Genomic DNA, 24,369 nt, shown 5'->3' with positions numbered 1-24,369 from the left:
ATTACTTTTGACTAAAAGTAAATAAATGAAAATTAAAAAAAAAAAAGAAGAAAGGCGCTTCCAGCTTACCTTCATAAAGCTGGGCATACTGGGGGAATCCTGCGGCTCGGAGCCAATCACAAGCTTCTTTGGCTTCGATTTCTAGAAGAGAAGAGAGGACAAACAAGCATGTTAGCCGTGTGTAACTCTGCTTCTTCTTCCTTAATAAACTCTGGTTTAGCTACATAATTCCCTTTTGGAGAAGGGATAAGCAAAAAACAAAACCCACTTATTCAAATGGTTTAAATTTTTTGCATCTTTTTGGACTTTAAAAGATACATATAATTATCCATCTTTCCTTTAAGAAACAAAAATGGAGTCTCAGCAGTAAGTCCCTCTGCGCTGCTTCTGTGCTCTGGTTACAAAGAATTACAAAAACAGGGCATCATGAGAACAGTTGAAAGAGGATTAAACAATTGATTTTAGGTCTGGGTGGCTTAACTTGGTTAACTTTTCACATCAATAGAAGGCCACCAAGTACATCTGACACCTTGGAAGAGAACTGGCTTGACCTGATGGGATGCGTGCAGCGGCCTGGGTGCTGTGAAGGTGCCTCTTTGGGTCTATCAGGTGGCACAGAGGCGCTGGAGGGCACTAAGCCGATGAACCCCACAGTCATGGCAGGCTGAAACGCCCGAAACAGCTTCTGGCACCCCGCGGTTAACATCTTATAGACAGTACGGATAAATAGTACAGCCAAGAGCAACTGACGTGGTGTTCAAATTCATTCAAGCCCTGCTTCAGATCAGATCAGATCAGTCACTCAGTCGTGTCCGACTCTTTGTGACCCCATGAATCACAGCACGCCAGGCCTCCCTGTCCATCACCAACTCCCGGAGTTCACTCAGACTCACGTCCATCCAGTCAGTGATGCCATCCAGCCATCTCATCCTCTGTCGTCCCCTTCTCCTCCTGCCCCTAATCCCTCCCAGCATCAGAGTCTTTTCCAATGGAGTTTCAGGTTTAGCATCATTCCTTCCAAAGAAACCCCAGGGCTGATCTCCTTCAGAATGGACTGGTTGGATCTCCTTGCAGTCCAAGGGACTCTCAAGAGTCTTCTCCAACACCACAGTTCAAAAGCATCAATTTTCCGGAGCTCAGCCTTCTTTACAGTCCAACTCTCACATCCATACATGACCACAGGAAAAACCATAGCCTTGACTAGATGAACCTTTGTTGGCAAAGTAATGTCTCTGCTTTTGAACATGCTATCTAGGTTGGTCATAACTTTCCTTCCAAGGAGTAAGCGTCATGGCTGCAGTCACCATCTGCAGTGGTTTTGGAGCCCCCAAAAATAAAGTCTGTCACTGTTTCCACTGTTTCCCCATCTATTTCCCATGAAGTGGTGGGACCGGATGCCATGATCTTCGTTTTCTGAATGTTGAGCTTTAAGCCAACTTTTTCACTCTCCTCTTTCACTTTCATCAAGAGGCTTTTGAGTTCCTCTTCACTTTCTGCCATAAGGGTGGTGCCATCTGCATATCTGAGGTTATTGATATTTCTCCCGGCAATCTTGATTCAAGTTTGTGTTTCTTCCAGTCCAGCGTTTCTCATGATGTACTCTGCATATAAGTTAAATAAACAGGGTGACAATATACAGCCTTGACGAACTCCTTTTCCTACTTGGAACCAGTCTGTTGTTCCATGTCCAGTTCTAACTGCTGCTTCCTGACCTGCATACAGATTTCTCAAGGGGCAGATCAGGTGGTCTGGTATTCCCATCTCTTTCAGAATTGTCCACAGTTTCTTGTGTTCCACACAGTCAAAGGCTTTGGCATAGTCAATAAAGCAGAAATAGATGTTTTTCTGGAACTCTCTTGCTTTTTCTATGATCCAGCGGATGTTGGCAATTTGATCTCTGGTTCCTCTGCCTTTTCTAAAACCAGCTTGAACATGAGGAAGTTCACAGTTCACATAGTGCTGAAGCCTGGCCTGGAGAATTTTGAGCATTACTTTACTAGCGTGTGAGATGAGTGCAATTGTGCGGTTACGACCCCATTAAAACTGACTCACAGAGGAGTTCGGGGCACAGTCATTAGTTTCTCAGTTTGCACAAAAAATATTCTTTCAACTCTTCTTCCCACCTTCCTCAGATCCGCAGAGTACTTAGCGTGTAAGGCTATTCACTCATTTGTAAATGTCTCAGTATTGCTTAATTTACTCCACATTCAAATGTTCATCACACTTTACTCCTCTGAGCCAGATAGGAGGCGGATAAGCCATCAGAGAGAAATATATATATGTCTCACTGTAATATATATCTCACTTTTGTGCAGTAACTTTATTGTTTTAGAGAATAGGTTTTAACTTATTATTTCATGAGTTCTTTGAGTCTTTAGAGAAAAGAGAATTGAGAACACTCAAATTCATTAAAACAAGTAAGGATGGCCTTACTGAATGAACATGCCAAAGAAAAAAGCCTGCTACTATCTTTTGATAAGTTAGTTAATACCCAAACAAAACCACTTATGGCAGCAGAGAAGCAATAAAAGACAGGGCAAGTTTTATTATTCTGATGAATCTTTTCAGAGTGGCGATGAAAGTAGCATCATAAACACAAGATTCAGGACTGAACTTGGGGTTTTGAAGGACAGAGTGGCTGGAACGTGTCACTCTATTGACATCGAAGAATCTCAATCTCTATACTGAATCAAACAATGTATCAAATTGTCCAATGAGAATTATCTACACTTAACAGTTTTTCTTGTATTTATATCCATACCTCATTCAGTAAGGAATTAAAGAATCTTTAAATAAAATCATAAAATAAACATTTCCCAGAAAACTGTATTGCTGGAAAAACATATAAAAGTTCAACATTTTATTTTAAGAGATGTGGAAACTACTTTCTCCTCTACCCCCATGGCCAGGGCACAAAGATAGACATGGAGAGAAAAGAAGCTAAACATTTGTTTTTTAAAAATATTTTAAATATCTTGCTTCTTCTACTCTCTAGAGGTTATTTCCATTCAACAGATTGTTAGATGTCAAACAACAGATTGTTAAAAAGTATTTGCTTTCTACCTATTTTACTTAATAAGTGGTGAATAGCCACAAATTCTCAACATCTACTTTTTCTGGACTATATTCAGACATGCTATCAGATCAGAACACATACACAAGCCTTAACTGGACACAATTCTCCAGCCAGCACCACCACTTATTTAGAACATGTTCCTGATTTCTTATTAAAATGGCTTCATGCCAAGAGGCATGAAAGATGTATGGCATTATTTTTTCTAAAGAATGTTTAAATTTATTTATATAATACCTAACAAATCACAAAGTGTTTTCACACATGTGCTGTGCTTGGTCGCTTAGTCGTGTCCGACTCTTTGTGACCCTATGGACTGTAGCCTACCAGGCTCCTCTGTCCATGGGGATTCTGCAGGCAAGAATACTGGGGTGGGTTGCCATCCCTCCTCCAAGGAATCTTCCTAACCCAGGGACTGAACACAGGTCTCCTGCATTGCAGACAGATACTTTACTGTCTGAGCCTATTCATTTAAAGCCACTTCAGATCAGATCAGATCAGATCAGTAGCTCAGTCGTGTCTGACACTTTGCGACCCCATTTATCGCAGCACGCCAGGCCTCCCTGTCCATCACCAACTCCCGGAGTTCACCTAGACTCACATCCATCGAGTCAGTGATGCCATCCAGCCACCTCATCCTCTGTCATCCCTTTCTCCTTTTGCCCCCAATCCCTCCCAGCATCAGAGTCTTCTCCAATGAGTCAACTCTTCGCATGAGGTGGCCAAAGTACTGGAGTTTCAGCTTTAGCATCATTCCTTCCAAAGAAATCCCAGGGCTGATCTCCTTCAGAATGGACTGGTTGGATCTCCTTGCAGTCCAAGGGACTCTCAAGAGTCTTCTCCAACACCACAGTTCAAAAGCATCAATTTTTTGGCGCTCAGCCTTCTTCACAGTCTAACTCTCATATCCATACATGACCACAGGAAAAACCATAGCCTTGACTAGACGAACCTTTGTTGGTAAAGTAATGTCTCTGCTTTTGAATATGCTATCTAGGTTGGTCATAACTTTCCTTCCAAGGAATAAGCATCTTTTAATTTCATGGCTGCAGTCAGCATCTGTAAAGCCACTTCAGGAATACATAAATGCCTACTAATGTCGTTACTCTTATTCATTTCCCACCACTAAGAAAAAGAAATGTCCCCAAATGACCAAAAATTGATCTAAAAATCTGTTCACATACCCACTCTTCTTGGGGGCAGTTGGTTAGAAAGAAACGATGTGACTAAGCCAAGATTTGCATCTTGTGCAGATAATTTAATGGAAGGCTTACAATGGCTAAAAAGCAGCACTTTCAAGAACTACAGAGATCAGTAATTTTACCTGCCTTTTCCTTTCCCTAATATAGATGAGAATGTCTTTCTTTTAGATATCAAACCATGGGAAACAGACACGCCTCTATTTAGTTTACATTTAACAGTGTCCACTCATGAAAGTTTAGGATGCATAATAAATGAGAACCTGTTGCTTCTATAGAAATCAGAATTAGAAAAACTGTAAAAAGCTGTCATTGACTTTTTAATAAATGGGATAGTTACTGACTTCACTCTCACCCCTTTGTAGTTACCAAGAGAAAATGGTAACAATCTAAGATCCATTTTATTTAATATGAAAAGAACCCATGTCTCCTACCAGGTCAGGCAGGGATTTACCCTTTCTAGTTCCTTCCTGATCCAGGCCACGACTTCCACTCTTACCCTAACTGAAACTCCAGGTCTCCTGTTCTCTTTCCTGAGACTCCTGCCACCAACCCTGCCTCATCAAACTTCCTCCATTACATTTTTGATCTTGTGTCCCCTGCACAAACTTCCCTGGAGCTCCTGCTCCACTGCTTAGAAAACAAGTCTAGACATCTCCCCGGGGTTTTTAAGGTTCTCCACGTGGCATGGAACTGTTCAGCTCCCTGTACCTGCTCCATACCCCAGCCAGAGTAAACATGATCCTTCTTCACCCCCCAACACATCCCTGGTGGAAAATACTCTCCCATTTTCTCATTATCAAATTTTACTCATCCTTCAAGGCTTCAGCCAAGTGTCACCTCCTATAGGCAGTCTTCCCAGATGCCTCCCAACAATTCCATCAATGGTTAACTTTTATTGAGCACTCACTATGTACAAGGCCCAGTTTAAGCACTTCAAAGGTGTATGAATTCTCTGACTGCTCATATTGATCCTAACACGTGAGTTGGGAATATCCCTAAGATATGAAGATGAGGGAACAAGTGGAGAAACAACCACTTCTTGCCATTCAATTGCCATAGTGTGACAGAGAGCAAAGACTTGCAGAAATAAGCAACCCCAATTTCCCTGGGAAAAAAAAAAAAAATCAATGAACAACGTTAACAATATTAAGCCAAACCATGTGAATGCAGCATTACTACTGTCAGGCGAAGAGCTGACTCCTTGGGAAAGACTCTGATGCTGGGAGGGATTGGGGGCAGGAGGAGGAGGGGACGACAAAGGATGAGATGGCTGGATGGCATCACTAACTCGATGGACATGAGTCTGAGTGAACTCTGGGAGTTGGTGATGGACAGGGAGGCCTGGCGTGCTGCGATTCATGGGGTGGCAAAGAGTTGGACACGACTGAGCGACTGAACTGAATTGAACTGGCTCTCGGGACAATTTTTTTTTTTTTTAATTCCCCACCAGGCACAAGTGCCATCAGAAACTGAAAATGCAGTGGAAATACAATGATACGTTTAGATCTGGGTTTTCTCTAAGCCAACAACAGACAAACGTGTGAAGGAGGAAATAGGAAATTTTTATTGGAACCAGCTTCAGTAATGACTTGTGTTAGATGAACGAGGTTCGGGAGAACCTTTGGTGTCTCACTGGGAACCATGAGGCCGTATCTGCACACTTCCTGGCATGATGGGGTGACCCTAGCTTCCCCTCACCCCTCAGCAGTAAGTTAGAAATTCCCCAACTCCGTCATCGTTCCGCGGAACTCGCCATCTCAGTGGTTGAGCAACGATCGGGTCTGAGCAGGATGTGAGTACTTCCACCTCCCCTCTGCTCTGACTTCAAGGTGGAAACTCTCATCGAGCTTCCTGGCTTCTTTGTGATTTGCCCTGTGCTTCCAAAATCAGGCCTCAAGGCAAATGCTCCACGGAATGCATCTCTTAAATACAATTCTAAGGAATCGGGAGGAATGTAAGAAAATTCAAGCACGTTCCGGATTCCGTGGATTCCCCTACGCGGGCAGACTTGCGGGCACAAATCCATAGAAACGCGGATGCTTTACCAGCCGCGGAGAAGCACGTGGCTGTGTGAAGGCAGGCGCTGCTTTCTGATCTAAACCATGATTCCTAACCCCGGTCACAAACATTCCTTCAAATGGAAGGAAGAATTACTTCAAAGGATCAGTTCTCCTGCCTCCATTCAGGGCACCCACTTTACAGGACTGCCATACAGCTGGGCACCAACAGGCCCACCTTCTCTGGCAGGTGGGTTTCTCAGGGGCAGAGGAGCAAACCACAGCCTCAGACACTTGACCTCGGAGGCTCTGAGCCCGGGTCCTGGCGGCATGACCTGGGGGAGTCTTCTAACCCGCCCCCACCCCCTACCCACGACTCCCAAGTGTTCTCATTTTCTCCACCTAGAGAGGATCCGACAACATCTTTTTAAAGAAGCTCCTGCTGCTAAGTCGCTTCAGTCGTGTCCGACTCTGTGCGACCCCATAGACAGCAGCCCACCAGGTTCCCCCGTTCCTGGGATTCTCCAGGCAAGAACACTGGAGTGGGATGCCATTTCCTTCTCCAGTGCATGAAAGTGAAAAGTGAAAGTGAAGTTGCTCAGTGTCAGACTCTTAGTGACCCCATGGACTATAGCCCGCCAAGCTCCTCCATCCATGGGATTTTCCAGGCTAGGGTACTGGAGTGGGGTGCCATTGTCTTCTCTGAAAGGAGCTCCTAAGTAAATGTAAAGGTAGTCAGGATCGGGGACCACTGAACCAGGTAGCATTTCTTCATATTCCTTTATCCCAGACTCTTTCTTCCCAAGGTATCCTAGCATCCTTCCCACAGAACTCTGATAACCCTTGCTCGTCCCTACCCTCATGAACTCTCTCCTAGTCCAAAGGGCAGGTGAGCCCTGGATTGGTCTGTAGGAAATACATGATTTATGTCATGTCATGTCATGTCACTCCTCTGCTCAGAATTCCTAGATGACTGCCACTACCTTTCAGACATGACTCCTCAGCAGACCCCACAGCCATCTTAACTCACCCTCTGCCCAGCCATTCTGCTCACGGAAGGCCTCCAAATGCAAGCTCCACTCTAGTCTTCCTGAACTCCTTTCGGGTCCCAGGATGCACAGGCTCTTCATCTCCTATCTCTCTTGCTGCAGATAAATTCTCCCTCTGTACCCCATCAACCTCTCTCCCTCTCCTTCCCTGGACAGTGAGTATACCTACTAGAAGCTTCTTAATTCATTCATTTATCCCGAGAGACTACTATTTCCACATTGGAAGCACATTTACATTTGTTTGAAGGCTAAGAATCCATTGACATTTGACTGAGAACTACGACTTAAACCCCTATCTCTTTGCAATTAATAAAAATAAATGTTTAGCACATGCACACACATGCTGCCAAAGGACTGGCTACTGGGAATTACCTATGTAAAGTGAATTTCTAGTTGGGCTAAGTCAGATAGCACAATGTATATGCTAATAGTTATTAAACTCTTCTGTTATCTAATCACAGCAAAGATTATGACTAGCCACTAGCAACATTCCTACCCTCAGGTGCCTAAAAAAAAAAATTCTAAACATCTGCTGTGCCTCTTCTCAAAGAGACCAGAGAGGAAGCTTCTGCAAGTCCAGTCAATATAATTCAGTTCCTGGGCCATCTGGCCTTCCAGTAGCTGACCCAAATCCACCTTTAGATATATTCTAGCACAGCCACACATTTACGTGCAGCGAATCACCCTTCACTTCCCTGTTCAGCTCAATATTTATTTATTGCACATCCAGGGTCTGTGCTGCCTGCTGTGTTCAGGGACAATCAAAGACACAGGTCGCTGCCCTGAAGCAGGAAGCCAAAGGGAAAGGTAATTCACAATTGAGGATACTCAGCTGATTCTCTTATGAATGAGCTGGCTTCCGAAGGGCTCTTCTGAGATCCATGTATTTTAGTCCCAAGGGACTCTGTCCAGGCAGCCCCCAAGAGTCCTCGTTTCATGGATGAGAGCCAGACTTCTGACGGCGGCCACCATGCCCTCGCGCCTTCCTCCATCCTGTCACCCCAAGGCCCCCGGGCTAACTGACCCACCCTCACAGGCTTCTTCTCACCCACCCCATGCTCCCTCTTCTGCTTCATCTTTTCTTCTCCCAAAACATTTATTATGTTTATGTTGTCTCTGCCCTCTGTAAACTCGCCGAAGGCCAGTTTCTTTGCCTGTTTTACTCTTTGATATATCCCAAGCACCACCAACAGTGTGGGATACATACTAGTTACTCAATAAATACCATATAAATAAATAAACTGCAATGTGATTTTCTTCTAGTAAAGTGGTCTTAATTTTTTCAGATCAGGAGCCACCGTGAGAAATTTATTTTACATTGGCCCCCCACACACATGCATATGTGTACCTATGCACGCATTCATGTACACAAACATGTGTGTATATAAGCATATATAAAACTGAAACAAGTTTCCCCAAATAACACTTACAATAAGTAATGCAGTCTTACATTTTTTTAATGAAAAAAAAAAAAAAGTTATTTGTTACCTCCAAAAAAAAAAAAAAACCAACCTGTTTGAAATACACTGTTCTCACACAGCTTTTTCTTAAAGAGAAGGAAAGAGGAAAAGAAAGAAAGAAAAACGAAGGAAGGAAGGAAGAAAAGTAAACTAATCTCTGTATAGTACAGAGGAGGCTATGAATTCAGAGGAAGGCGGGGGAGGGAGGGAGGGGGCTACTGGGCATTCATTTCAATGCTCAGCCTTTATTTATAAGTAGGGATTATGATCTTTTATAGAAGGCTGGATTGCAGGACAGGAGACTGGGAATAAAAGAGAATAAGCTAAGTGGAGAGCTGGCAAAGCACAGGTGTGTGTGAAGGTACGGTAAGCAGACTCGATTTACTGTAACACACAACAGAGGAAGGGGAGGTATGCAGTGAAAAGTAGGTTATGCCTAAGAGCAGATACAAGCATCTCCTTAGCCTGGTTACCCAATGAGCAACCAACATGATTTCCTCAGATACAGAAGAGCTTTGCATCTGAGTGTCCCAAGTTCCTACTAATAATCTGCCACAGAAAGGGGGGCAAAGTATGACCTGTAACAGGTCAGGGAAACAGGTCCAGGAAAGAATCCATTGCTTAGCTAAGTAGCCTTAAGAACACAATCCTTCTGGACTGGTTTCCTCATCTGTAAAATCTGAGATTGCCACAGGCTGTGCAGATTCCTTAAGTTTCTGATTCTAAGAATTCCTTTATGCCCATACCCTCAGACTAGGTTCCATCTGTTAATTTTCCAGATTTATCATCAATTACATGGAGACATTCTTCTTCCCTCAAAAAACTGATCAAATGTACAAAATTGACTGGCTTATTGCTAAAATATCTAATTTGTTTCCTTTTTTGGGGGGGTGGGGGGTGGGGGGGAGCCATGCCTTGTGACTTGCAGGCTCCTACTTCCTGACCAGGGATCGAACATATGCACCCCTGCACTGAAAGAATGGCATCCTAACTACTGATCACCAGGCAATTCCCTCTAATTTGCTTCTTAATAGATGAGTTTCTAGATTTGTGCCCTGAAGCCTATGATCATATTACAGAGAACTCAAAGGCATTTTTGCATATCCATGTCTCCAGCCCTCAAACTAAAATTAGTCTTTACAGGAAGAAAACACTCCAATGTATAGAAAACTCTTGAGTTTAAAAAAAAAAAATCAAAGTTTTACTTTGCTTATTGATCTTGTACATTTGTGTTTCAGTTAACAGCACCATCTTGACATCAACTCAATCAGTGAACTGGGAGCTGGGAAGACTCTTGGAACTTGTCCATTTTTTCCTCTTTACAAATGAGGAAGCTGGTCCAAAGTTTAGCCAACAATAATTTGCTTACGGTCCCAGAGGGCACCCCCACCCCCCCCTCACCCGACCAGCCCTCACTCCTGGTTAGAGAACTTTCTGCACATGGTAGTCTTGCCCACAAAGATTACCCTCACTTTGAAATCACTAGACTGTTTTCAATACAAGTAAGAACTGGGAGTTTTGAGGGAGTTCTCTTTTAAGTTTTTTTTTTCCTCCTACTTGAGATTCAGAAGCAGATACGTTGCTTTCTAGTAAAGAACATTCCTAGAAATAATATAAAGGGAAGGGGGCAGGACCCATTTTCCCTAATGATGTGATGACAACTTAATAAATGGCTCTGCTTTAAAGAAGGGACACATAAGGCAAGCCCACACCTGATAGTCTGCACAGGAGTCCACACTCCAGCATTGTAGAAATTAAATCAATTCAAGTTTCCTTTGGGGATCACTGAGTTCAAGTGTTTGCAAAACACTATTTTTAACACACAAACCAGGAAAAAAGCACATAGCTCACATCAAAAAATATATGCCCTTTCCGTGCAAAGGCAAACAGCTCTGGATCCATTTAAGCTCAGGCAGGACTGGGTGCTATCACTCCAGGCTTGAGCTGATCCAACTGTTTCCAGGAACAGAAATCATCTCCCAGTGAATCAGAAACTGGCACTTACTACCCAGCACACACACAAAAATCAAACTTAAATGAAAATAAACCGTTAAGGAAATGGATATTGCATCATCACATCTTTCTACTTCACTGCAATCTGAGGTGGAACAAAACCCACCTCCATCTACACACACACACTCTCTCTCTCTCTTCCAGTATTCTGCACCAAATATTTATGCCTTTCAAACCACCTGTTGCTAAGAAAAAAGATTTGAAGTAGTTTCATAGATGATAACTGGATAGATTAGGAAAATGATTTCAAGAGAGGAAGCCATCTTAAACCAACTTTAAGGGTCCTTGTTTTTCTGAGTCTCATTTTTTTTTTTTTTTTTGCTAAATGAAGAAGATGGTTTAAAATTATATACTTTGCTTCCTTTTAAACTTACTTTTTCAAGGCAAAAATACCTGGTTACAAACCTAAAATAGCACCTACTTCCCTATCTCCACCATTCAAGACTGACATGTCAGCAAGTCTTTCACATATGTCTGCAAAGCCTATTCTATAACACTAAGCACCTCTCCCCAGTCCGTGGCTTTTGCCCTAAGTTCTACAGCGTCACAGCTCAGGAAAGATAAAATACTGTGCAAACTGTAGTGCTACAAAACTTCAAGTTAGAAATAAAGGGAATAGTGAGGGATGGTACAGAAATATTCACTCATATTGCAGTCCATCCTGACAGAGAAAAAAAGGAAATCTAGAATTGAACGAAACATCAAGTTGCCTTATCAAAGACCAATGAAATTAACAACATGCCAGATACTGGCTAATACAAGCAGACTTTAGCCACTCCTATGTCTAACCTCAAACAGGAAACACCACAGACAGACCTTGCCTTTACTGTACCTCACGGATACTGCAGTTGTTACAAATGGAAGGTTTGTGGCAACTCTGTCAAGCAAGTCTATTATTGGGCCACTTTTCAACAGCCTTTTAAAAAATCACTTAATAGATGACAGTATAAGGTAAATGTAACTTTTATACGTGCAAGGAAAGCAAAAAATCTGTATGACTTGCTTTATTCTGTGGTCTGGAACCAAACCTGCAGAACCTCCAAGACATGCCTGGGTTCAATTAGACTTTCTGACTCTTGAGTAGAAGGTGTAAGAAATAGAAGTATTATTGTCTCCTAGGTGAGCAAAAGAATTATTTTCATCAAAACTGCTTATGACATTCAGCCCCCGCCCCCACAAACACACACAATCCACTGGTCAAAATTTGACCCAAGTATTTTTGTTTAGTTTAGGACATTAATGGTTTTATAATATACGCTTTTCCTACAAACACATTAAAATCCTCATTTTGTTGCTTCCCTGTTTTATTTACACACGAGGACAGGAAGAGGTCTCCAGTTCCATTCAACTCACATATGACCTTGGACTAGTCCTTGAACTTCCAGGCAACTCAGCTGCCCCTCAGTAGGGAAGAGGCAATGTTTTTCCAGGCTGCCTTTGCATAGATCTGGAATTTCCCCTGGAAAGGCTTTTACAAATGCATAAGCATCATACAAGATCCCTTTTTGGTGTCACACAGTTTGAAAAAGAGAGTTGTAAAGAGATGTCCTTGATGGTGAAAATGACTGCAGAATTTCGGCATCCTCTATCTCCTCGGTTATCTGAGTGAGACAAAAGGCAAGGCAGGGCGGGAGTGCATGGGCCACAGGCCATTTCACCTCCCAGGTCCCTTCCTCTCCGGCCTCCTAAGTGCTGCAACCTGGGAAATGCTATGAACTCAGGGTGTGGAAAACTTTTGTCCCTCAGACATCCTCTGGAGACTCTTGCAAGGAGGAGGAAGGCGCCTTTCTGTCGAGCTGCAGGAAGCAGCCTCTAGCCCTCTCCACAGGACACTCAGAGGTGGGGCAGGGGAGAGAACAAAATGTGGATGGGAGGCGTCAAAGGCATCTGAGGACTCTACGCACTGACCTCAGCCTTCAGCTAGCTTTTGATTTTCCTCCTGGGGGCAGAAAGGGGAAGACATGAGGAGGCCACCCGGTCGAGGTAGAACGTGTGGATGGAAAAGGAGCATACTTTCCACTGTGAAACTCACTCCAGTAGCAGCATAAAAAACAAGAATGAAGGACTGAGAGACTTGATTCCCACCGTGTGTGTTGGCTTGACTTCAGCAAAGGAATACTGTTTTTACCTTTTGGTGCCGAAGAACATTATTTCCTAATAGGTAGGCCTTTTCAAAATGCCATTCAAAATGTTTCCAATGACCTCTGGGAGAAAACTTTCCCTTGGAAACATTATTTTGGAGTGCTTTCACAGAAGTAAGCACTGTTCAGTATAGTCAACAGAAACTAGAAAATGGTATCCAAAACTCCTTCTTCACATATTAAAGACAGAGGCTTGAGTTCTCCATTCACGAGGCCCCTGAGAGGGGACTGAGAAACCACTCATTTGTCAACCTGGGACCCTAACGTTACAGGTCTCTACCTACCAGCACAAAGAAACTGTGGAGTAACTGCAAGGCTCTGTTTGGCCACCAAATATTGTTTTCTCAACCGAATCAACTCCTGCCAAATGTATGTCCACAACCGGGATCTACAGTCACAGACACCTGGTTGAAATCCTAGCTTGGTCATATACAGTGATCTCAGGAAAGGTATTTAACTCTCTCCCAGGGCTCAGATTCCTCATCTTAGGAATGGAAATAACTAGATCTACTTTGTGAGGTTGCATGAAGATTACATGTGACAATGAAAGCAAACTTAAGAATACATTTTAACTTCTATAATGTGGCTCAGTGGGTTAAGAGTCCGCCTGCAACGCAGGAGACATGGGTTCGATCCTTGGGTCAAGAAGATCCCCTCGACGAGGGCATGGTAACCACTCCAGTATTCTTGCCTGGAGAATCCCAGAGGACAGAGGAGCCTGGTGGGCTACAGTTCATAGGGTCGCCAAGAGTTGGACATGACTGCGGTGACTGAGCATGCATACATAATGTCACTACTATTCTGTTAAAAGTCTATATATTAAAAAAAAGTCTATGTATTTTTTATAAAAATTAAAAAGAAGTATCCACACTAGAGAAAGCTGACTGTTGCTTATTAGAAACTATAAAATTTTTATATATACATATACACGTACATATACGTATGTATAGGCTAAAAACACAATACTTTATTCCTACCCACTGTTAATTATGATGGCAAGGAGGAAATAGCTAGTGAAAAAAACTGTTGAGACCCAATTAAAGAAGTTCCAGCGGAACTATACTTACTTATCATTGATGATGATAATCCTTAACAATAACACAGGATCCCACAAGGAAAAACGCAAACAGGCAGGAAGAGGCTTTCTCAGCTGGGAATCTTACCCCTTTCACATTAATTAGATTTCTGACTGACTTGAGGTGGAAAGAAAACACCACTGATCATACTCCCTCCAGCCATCTATTCCTATAAAAACGTATTTTAACCCTACAGCACTGTCCTCCTTAAAAAGAGTAAGAATTACCCTCAAGTTCTGGAATTCCTCTCTACACAATGGCCACACAATCAGATACACAGACAACTGTGAAAATCCACTCCAGAAAAGCATTCTCCTCCTAACTTCACAGCCATGGAAAATAGGCACTTGGCACTGTGCTTTTTAGGACACAATGCTGGACCTTTATACCTTATGGCTGAGCATCAGTTTCCACCGCCCCCCCACCCCCACCACAGCGAGGACAATTTTTGATGTCCTGCATGCTATGAAGATTACTCCTTGTACTGCAGCCCCACAATGCCAAAGTATATTAGAGGTAAATCTTGCTAAAATGAACATTCAGAGAAATGACTCCATTTAGAAATTAAATTCTCTCTCCTCCACTGGATTCCAACTCATATCATTGTAAGCATTAGACTAAGTCAACTTTACAAATGAAAACCACTCGTCTTCCCAAGCCAGCTTTATAATTTCAAGAATAGGCTTGGCAATGATGAGACTTTCTGCCAGCTGTACCACGAGCCTGCTCGCGCTGTAATGTTCTAAAGCACAGAGAATTTGGTCTTTAGCACTTTGGCAATGTCCAGGGAGGAAGGGGAAACATCTGAAGTTATTTTTACTTTTGCAAGTCCTCTGGTTGTGCACAGTGAATGCTAGGGTGGGTCAAGTATTGTCTAGAACCTTCAGAGTCTTTTTTTTTTTTTTGCATGGCCTCATTTCCGTCTTCCTGTTGCTAGGAAGGGGAGCTAAGCATGAGAAAAGCGTGTTTACAATACTGGACCATCCTGTCCAGCACAAGGCTCTCTTCAAAAGAGTACAATTCACTTCACCCACTGTACTCTGGATGCCCCATTCATCTGAACCAAACCACCCTCCCCTGAATATTTTCAAATTGCATATTTACCCACTGAAGCCATAAAAATACCACTTTCATTTGAACGTTGCATCATGGCTTAAAATCTCCATGGGGACACCAAGGGAAACCCAAGTACTTATTTTTGTATTTGAAACCACCTCTTGGAATCCCACCAAGCCTCTGATTAGAAGGCATCTCACCGGGGCCTCCCATACCCTCTTAAAGCCCCACACTAGTTTTACAAGAAAGAGTTTAACTACTATCCAGATTTTTCACTTCACAGTGATAAACTGTTTAATCATAACATGCTTTTCTATTAATCTGCTATATTTTCCAGAAGCAACCAAGCATTCCCCTTTAATGTAAAAACGCCCAGAAACTTCGCTCCATCTTTGGTTTTTGAACTACAAGACAGAACAATAATAAACAAAAATAAAAAGGCTTGCTTTGCTCCAGAACTATAGGAAAATCCTTTGATTAGTCCAGTGTATTAAAACTTGGAACACTGCCTTCAATTAGCCATAGTAACTGTTTAAGCTTTTTGGTCTTTAAGGAGTTAGAGGTGGTGTTTCTCCTAAGGTCCACAATTAGTAAGTTAAGACACAAGTAAGTCATTGATATGACACTTCTCATTCACTGGAGGGAAAGATGAAGTTGGAAGCTACTTAGTCTGATTCTGTGGAGGAGGGAAACCAAGTCAATTCTCTGTCTTGGGCTTCCAGCCAGTTTGGTGTAAGGTGTCACTCGGCATGAATTAAAATAAAATCTGTTTTTGTCAAAAGCAAAGTTTTAAAACCAGCTGGGAGAGAAAGTCAGTCCGCTGTGCTTCATTTTAAACGCTGAACAGTAGTGCTAATGAAAAAAATATGCACTCAGGTTTGGGCCACGCTGTAAATCTGGCATGCCACAATAAAAGTTAATACACACAATCGCCAACATTTTCTCAGAAAACGTCTCGAAATAACGTCTGAATGCACATCTGCTAACTATTTGACACTCATTTCCCAGGACTCAGTTCTATTAGGGGGACTGTTGACTTACAGGGCACCCCTCCGACCATCTGCTGCAGTCTGCAAGCCAAGATGGCACTAGGTCCCTCCATTAATTTCTCACTTATGCTCCGCAAATTATCTCTGCGGAGGACCAGCCTGCAGGCCAGATGGATGCTGAATTAGTCAACCTCTTGGAGCTGCTGATAGATTTACATCCAGAGTTCTGCTGGGCTATTATTTTCCTTCAAATCTTCAGCAAATAGAGTTTTGAAAAAAACAAAAAAGTAATCTGAGACTCGGTATTCTGCCTTCTTCAGAGCTATGATTTTTTTTTTCCCATCCAAATGCGTCATATACCCCGCCCTCACGAATCTTCCGGTAACGGAGGCTGTGCCTGGACTGCATTCCTCCGCCTCACCGGCCATCACTAAGGCAGCTTCTGAATCCTAAGAATGTACCCATTTGCTAGCCAAGTTAAGTGTAAAATGACTGGGGCAAAGCAAGCTTGGGCAATATTTTCTTCTCCACTCTACATGCAGGGGTTCCCTCCTTCTCTAATTAGCACACACTGGGTACTGAACATCACAGAGACTGTGCTCAGCCCTTGTCGTTTGATCCTCAGCACCTCCCAGCGCGGTAAACACAGTTATGACGCCCGTGGTGCAGCTGAAGGAGGTACGGCGAGGTGTCACTTCTCAGATTCACTCAGCTAGAAGGCTGCAGACCACTATTCCCACCCTGCCGGCCTCACCCAGGGTCCGCGCGCTGGAAAGGCACGCGGAGACTGTTAAGTTACACGTGGCGGCGTCGACTTGCCGCGGCCAGAGGTGTAACTCCTGCCTAAGGATCAAAGGCTCGGTCCGCGAGGCTGGCGGTGGGGACAAGGACACGGAGGGGCAGAGGTCCAAAAGGCCGTCACCTCGATATACGGAAAAAGCCAGATCGCCCGTTGTGCTTCCTTCCTTTTGGCGGCCCCGGGATTCGCGGCGCGCGGGCGCCTCCTCCGGAGCCAAGGGCGTGGGCATCCCCGTGGGGCATTTTAGGAAACCCAGTCCAACGCCCCAGCACGTGAAGGCACAGTCTTCCAGCAAGCGCCCCACATGCAAGCCTTGGGGCTGGCTAAAACAGCTGCAGTACTCTCCAGGGGCAGGCAGCCACCAAAGCAAGACTTTCCTGGCTAAGCCTGAGTTATTTTCCAGTGTTTAAAATATTTGAACAAAAACGGTTGGAAATTAAAAGTTTTTTGGTAGGCTCACTTTTAAGCAGTTGAACATTTTTTTCCAAGGGTCACCGCAGTCTAAATACCCCTAAATAATAAGATTCTCAAAGGAGTCAACGCTGATTTTGGACTTGTAGCGTGAAGGACAGCAAGCGCCGAGCCCTGCAAAGGTCCTCAAAGGGAAGAGAGTAGAAAGAAGGTCGCTCCGCGCCCCCTCGGAGCCAGAGGCCACCGCCTCGGATTTAGAATAAGAATAGAAAGACCGCCAGCGAGGCTGGGCAGAGGGACTACGCGTCTTGCGACCCCGGCCCGGCCCTGTGCCCCCCAGCCCGGCCTGCACCCCCAGCCTGCGCGGGAAGTTATTGTGGGTTTCACTTCATCATTTACGGTCGCCCACCCCCCACCCTCACCAGCCCGCAGCCCTTCCCAGAGCCCACGGGGCGCGTCAGCCCGCGGCATTACCCGAGATTAAGACCTCCCTCCCGGACGACGACCCTGGTTTTCCCCACACTCCACCTCCTGCACTCCAAGAAACACGGGCGACTCGGTTCCGAGCCTCCTCGGAAAGCGCTGCCAAAGCACAGAACGTCAGGCACCGACTTGACAAGGCAGGGTGACATTTCCTCCGCGGCGGGTTCCCTCCGCAGCTGGCTCTCGAGGCCGGCCGGACGGCAAGGCACAAGTCTAGCTTACGTGTTAGGATCATGGTGTCCGGCTTCTCTCTGCACATCAAGTGCGGCAGGGGACGGCGGGCGCGCGGTGGGGAAATCGAGGCAGCCCCACGCAGCTCGGCTCCGGCGCCGGGACCCACGGCGGCACCCGAGACGCGCGCGCCCCTCCGAGCGATCCTCAGAGCATCCTTGCTCGCCACCCCAGAAAGAACGCGGGGTTTGCCCGAGATCGAAAAGGGGGAGCGCTCAGAGAGCTGAGCCAGAAGCCCGGGAGCGCTGCTGGCTCCTGCCGCAGGGAAGTTCGGCCATGGCCGGGACCGGAGCCCTGCGCCCTCGTACTAGCCGCAGGAGCGCTCTGCCTCCCGCCTAGCCGGCAGGCCGCGCCCTCCTGCAGCGCCCACCCCAGAGGGGAGGAACTAGACCCTGCGCGTCTCCTCCTCCCCGCCGCCGGGGTTTCCAGCAGCGTCTCCCGCCGGCCTCAGGCCCCGCCCTACTCTCCCGGCCCCGCCCCCTCACTACCAGGCCCCGCCCCTCCCCTCATCCCGCGCCGCCCAGCTAGCCCGCCACCGCCCGAGGCCTCCCCTGGCGCTGCCCCCCGTCAAGCCCCGCCCCGTTCCTCCTCCGCCCCGGGCTGGAATGCCTTTCCCCTGGCCGGCAAATCCGCTGAAGGAAGCGCCTACAAGTCTCTCATTAGTGGTCTTGGGGGCAAAGGCAAAGGCTGGACCCTGGGGGCATTTACTTGCTGGGGAGGTCTGGGCTCCACTCTGGGAACACTTTCCCTCATCTTTTTCTTGGTAGGTTTGCACACTTTTTTCTTTTTTCTTTTCACTTGTTATCCTGCCTTTCATCATGACTGGAACCGCATAAATTCCTGGGAACCAAGGCGAGGTGGGGAGGGAGGGGTGAATCAGTGTTTCATTACATGTAAAATGGGAAGAAGACAACCTGTCCCTTGGACATTCATCATTCATTGCTAAGGTGCGCAGGGGTACAGAGGAATGTAACTGACGCTGTAGTAGAGAGGGACAGCTGTAACTCCACGTGTCCAGTCTCCTGTGTGCAGCCAGAGCCAAAGGTTTCCTAACCAAAGCCCTTGGGCCACAACCCAGTGCAGCTCCTGGAACTGGTAGAGCAGACTCCAGACTGCAGAATTAGAATCTCTGATGTTGAGAATCTTTTTTTTTTTTTTTTCACAAGCCCTTGGGTGATTCTGGTGCACTGCAATTTGAAGACCCCTGATATAAAAGGAAGCTTCATTTAAAAAGATTACAATTGACTATAATCTCTGTAAAATTAAAAAGAAAAAAAACTCTGATAGAGATTGCATGAAAATTTCCTTTGAGGCTAGTCAGTGCTTTCTGCCTATTTCCTCTGGGTAAAGAAAACACCAATCTAAACCTATTCATTAAATACATCCAGAGCATTTATTTACCATGAGCCAAACACTGTTCTAGGCTCTGGAGATTCAGAAGTGAGCAAAAAAGATACACATCCCTTCCCTTCTGGAGTATACTTCCTAGTGGGAAAGATGCACAATAAAAAAAATAAGTCAGTGAAATATATATAATGTCTTAGATGGAGATATATAAAGTAGGGGAGGGGACAGGGAAGCTTGAAGCAGAGTCTGTTTTCAAATAGGGTTAAATACAAATGGGAGAATTTAAACTAATCTCTTGATTAGTTTAAAATGTGTTGATTTCATAGCTGGGTCTTAGTTGACATACACAACTTTTTCACCCCATTGCTTCAAAAACAAAATAAAAACACTCATTTCACCACTGATTTCCTAATTTACCCAAACCGGAATTGGGCTCTGAGGAGTGGCATCCTGGGAGTGCATGGGGCTCCTCTATTTAACGGTTATTTCCAGGGCTTTTACCTACTTAGAGCTGCTGGGGACCCCAAGATAAGCAAGGGCAGGCCCTTTGCCTGCTCAGAGTTTAGTCTGCTAACAAAGCAAAGGGCTTATGAGAAAGAGGTCCTGGAAGCGCCTGAAAAGTGGGGACCCGACCTGGCCCAAGAAGAAAGAAAAGGGAATGTCCCTCTGAAGTCCAGGAGCTGGAAGAACGCTCAAAACAGCCGCCAGCAAGGGGGAATTCGATTCAGGGGAAACTGGAAAAATAAAGGCAAGAACTTTCAATTCCCTACACTACTGTGTTGACAATTTTTAAAAATCCTTAACAGCAAAAAACAATGTAAACCACTATAAAGAAAGAAGGCATCCCATGATCAGATTTGCATTTTGAAATCTTTGCTCAGTGCGTACTTCTTCAAAACTTGAAAAAGAGGAATATTTCCCTAAACTTCCCTTATACAGTAAATTCTCTTGTTTAGAAACAATCCAAACCTTAAAAATATAGATACTCTAAGCCTCTCCTCCAAAACATATCAATTCTCAGAATAAGTTCTTAATGCTTATTAGTTGGTTGAAGTTGTATTTTTCTTGAATTAGGTTTCCAGGCGTCTGTGCAAGTCTGATGTACCATCTGCCACTAAGCTATTCATCTTTCCAGAATAAAACCTACTAATGTTAATATTTTTGTCTCAAGTCTCATTCCTTTTTCCTTGATTTTTTAAAAATATCTTTTGATGTGGCCCATTTAATTATTCATTTGTGGCTGTGCTGCGTCTTTGTTGCTGTGCAGGCTCTCCTCTAGTTGCAACGAGCAAGGGCTACTCTCGGCTGTGGTGTGCGGGCTTCTCGTTGCGGTGGCCTCTCTTGTTACAGAGCATGGGCTTTAGAGCACGTGGGTTTCAGTAGTTGTGGTGCATGGGCCTGGTTGCTCTGCGGCATGTGGGATCTTCCCAGATCAGGGATCGAACCCCTGTTTCCTGCATCGGCAGACAGATTCTTTACCACTGAGCCACCAGGGAAGCCTCTTTCTCCTTGATTATTTATGTTGTTTTCTCTTTTTTCATTCCATCTCTTTGGAGGTTTGTGTGACATGGATTGCTCACCATCTAAAAATAATAGTAACTCCAGACACATTTCCTTGGTGATGCATTGGTTTTCATATAGCCTCCCCTGAATCTCATTGTCTTCTTCCATTCTTTGGTTTCCTAACATAGCCTGTGACCTGGGCCAAATCCCAAATTTTATTTTTTAAATTCTTACTCCCATTTCGTGGAGAAGGCAATGGCAACCCACTCCAGTACTCTTGCCTGGAAAATCCCATGGATGGAGGAGCCTGGTAGGCTACAGTCCATGGGGTCGCAAAGACTCGGACATGACTGAGAGACTTCACTTCTTCTTCTTACTCCCATTAGAAATGGATATGCTACATTCAGAAAACTGCTACACTTGTAGAATGTGGTTGAAACAGGACTTTGGAAATAGGTCACTTACCAACTGTGTGATGAATATATTATTTAGCCCCCTAAACTTTAGCTTCATCTTTGAAAAAAGAGGTTTGAAATAGTGCATATCTCATGAGGTTTTTCATGAAGACTGATAAGCTCATGCACATTACAGCTTAGCACATAGTAAGTACTTGATAAGGCTAGACATTATTATTATATATTAGTAAATGGGCACATCAAACTAAGCCAGGCAATTAGTATTTAAATAACCATCTAGGAGAAAATGAGGAGAAGGCAATGGCACCCCACTCCAGTACTCTTGCCTGGAAAATCCCATGGACGGAGGAGCCTGGTGGGCTGCAGTCCATGGGGTCACTAAGAGTCAGACATGATTGAGCAACTTCACTTTCACTTTTCACTTTCCTGCATTGGAGAAGGAAATGGCAACCCACTCCAGTGTTCTTGCCTGGAGAACCCCAGGGACTGGGAAGCCTGGTGGGCTGCTGTCTATGGGGTCACACAGAGTCGGACACGACTGAAGCGAAGCGACTTAGAAGCAGCAGGTTCCTCTTTCCATGGGATTCTTCAGGCTCTTTTCTGATGATTAATATTATGTATCATTGATATTGCCCCAGGGCATCCTTCTTGCTTTTTTTTTTTTTTCCCATTAAAGAAAAGAATAGAACTCAGGTACCTACAGGCAGTCATGCAGATAATGCCGATGAGGAAAGCAAGTCATAGAGGGATGGCTAGAAGTTGAGGAACCCAGGGCCCCTCCAAGAGGGCAGTGCCACTCAGGCTCACTTGGTTCTTGGCTTGTGTTATCACAGCAACCCATTGTCTTGGGTTTAAAGATTTTGTTTTCAAGAGCCCCTAGATTTCTAAATTTTTATACCACATGTGCCAATTTTTAGATGCTGGCAACTAATTTAAAAAAAAACAAACATTGAAACCCATCCCTGTTTCAACTTTGGGCTTCATTTAGCTCTGGGGCAGCTAGCGTAAACCTCTGCTCTAGTGATACAAGCCAAGCACTCTCTTTAAAAATTTATTTCTCTCCCACAGGAACTAAAAGATTTCTGCACTTGGAGAATGTTGTAATATAATTTGTGTTCAATGGACCATTGTGAAATGTGTGTGGGAAATAAGTTTTTTATTTTTACTGTTCAAAGGAAATGTGATAAATAGTAGAAAGTAGTGAAATAGTTTGTAAACAGTATACAATTCAGAGAAATAATTAAATTTGAAATTTAATGGTTGTCCTTAAAACATTCATTCATGGTGAAGCTTCCATGGCCCAAATCTGGATTCTTTTCCCACCGTCTACCCTGGTATTCAGCCTTTTCCAAAATATTTGAAACCCAGATGCCAGCGGGTATAGGATGGTGAAAGAAGAGAAAAAGCAAGGTTTAGGAGGGGAAATGAATTAGCCTGCTTGTAATTCTACCTACAATAGCGGAGTCTGGCAGGCTACAGTCCATATTGTCATAGAGTCGGACATGACTGAAGTGACTTAGCATGCATGCATGCATGCACACGATAGCTCTCTTAGACCATTTTTTGACTACATCTTTTGAACACATGAAGTTTAAAATATGGGGAAGGTTAACAATCTGTCAGTCAGTTTTAGTTCAGAGGAGGAAGTCCCTTGTTCCTGCATAAAGGTGGTAAAAATCTATTTTCTGGATAATCACTTAAGCCTCAAATATGATCCAGCCTAGCACAGAACTTTTATTATTCAACAAATATTTATAAAATCCTAGAAAAGACACTGTACTGATGAGATAAAATTCAACAGGAATAAATAGGTTCTGGGATGTTATGTACAGAATGGTGATTATAGTTAATAACATCTTACTGCATATTTGAAGGGCTTCCCAGGTGGCACCAGTGGTAAAGAACACGCCTGCTAATGCAGGAGAGGCAAGAAACTTGGGTCCAATCCCTGGGTCAGAAAGATGCCCTGGGAGAGGAAATGGCAACCAGTATTCTCGCCTGGAGGGCTTCTGGGTTCCTCACTTCTTGCCATACCACTGTGACTTGCTTTCCTCACCAGCATCACCTGAGTGTCTGTAGATACCTGAGTTCTATTCTCTTTTTTAGTGGAAAAAAAATGAAAGAAGGATGCCCTCCGGCAATATCAATGATATATAATATTAATCATTAGAATAGAGCCTGGAGAATCCCATGGACAGAGGAGTCTGGTGGCTACAGTCCATAGGATCTACAGAGTCGGACATGACTGAAGTGACTTAGCACGCATGCATATTTGAAAGTTGTTAAGAGTAGATCTTAAAAGCTCTCACCATAAGAAAAAACAATTTGCAACAATTTGTGGTTCAGTTCACTTCAGTTCAGTCGCTCAGTCGTGTCTGACTCTTTAAGACCTCATGGACTGTAGCACGCCAGGCTTCCCTGTCCATCACCAACTCCATAAGCTGACTTAAACTCATGTCCATGGAGTCAGTGATGCCATCCAACCATCTCATCCTCTGTCATCCCCTTCTCCTCCCACTTTCAATCTTTCCCAGAATCAGGGTCTTTTCAAATGAGTCAGTTCTTCGCATCAGCTGGCCAAAGTATTGGAGTTTCAGCTTCGGCTTCAGTCCTTCCAATGAACACCCAGGACTGATCTCCTTTAGGATGGACTGGTTGGACTCCCTATAGTCCAGCGGACTCTCAAGAGTCTTCTCCAACACCACAGTTCAAAAGCATCAATTCTTTGGTGCTCAGCTTTCTTTATAGTCCCATCTCACATCCATACATGACTACTGGTAAGACCATAGCTTTGACTAGACGGACCTTTGTTGGTAAAGTAATGTCTCTGCTTTTTAATATTTTGTCTAGGTTGGTCATAGGTTTTCTTCCAAGGAGCAAGCATCTTTTAATTTCATGGCTGCAGTCACCATCTGCAGTGATTGTGGAGCCCAAAAAAATAAAGTCTGTTACTGTTTCCATTGTTTCCCCATCTACTTGCCATGAAGTGATGGTAGCGGATGCCATGATCTTAGTTTTCTGAATGTCGAGTTTTAAGCCAACTTTTTCACTCTCCTCTTTCACTTTCATCAAGAGGCTCTTTAGTTCTTTTTTGCTTTTTGCCATAAGTGTGGTGTCATCTGT

General features: G+C 44.2%; 1 protein-coding gene across 6 annotated transcripts in view; it reads right to left on the bottom strand.

Moving 5' to 3' along the window:
* Window positions 1–24,369, bottom strand: part of DLC1 (DLC1 Rho GTPase activating protein) — a 514,129-nt gene that overhangs the window by 29,124 nt on the left and 460,636 nt on the right. For 3 of the 6 annotated variants that reach the window (XM_061404346.1, XM_061404348.1, XM_061404352.1), the window contains one exon: window positions 70–141. In XM_061404346.1, the coding sequence (XP_061260330.1) occupies window positions 70–141 (72 nt within the window). Of the gene's footprint in view, window positions 1–12; window positions 142–17,794; window positions 18,359–24,369 lie in introns of those variants that run through there. The other 3 variants (XM_061404347.1, XM_061404349.1, XM_061404351.1) reach the window with 3 other exon arrangements.

The sequence above is a fragment of the Bos javanicus genome, chromosome 27, assembly GCF_032452875.1.
Source record: "Bos javanicus breed banteng chromosome 27, ARS-OSU_banteng_1.0, whole genome shotgun sequence".
Taxonomy (NCBI): domain Eukaryota; kingdom Metazoa; phylum Chordata; class Mammalia; order Artiodactyla; family Bovidae; genus Bos; species Bos javanicus.
Note: the sequence above shows the minus strand (reverse complement) of the source record. Positions and strands in the feature narration are given on the sequence as shown.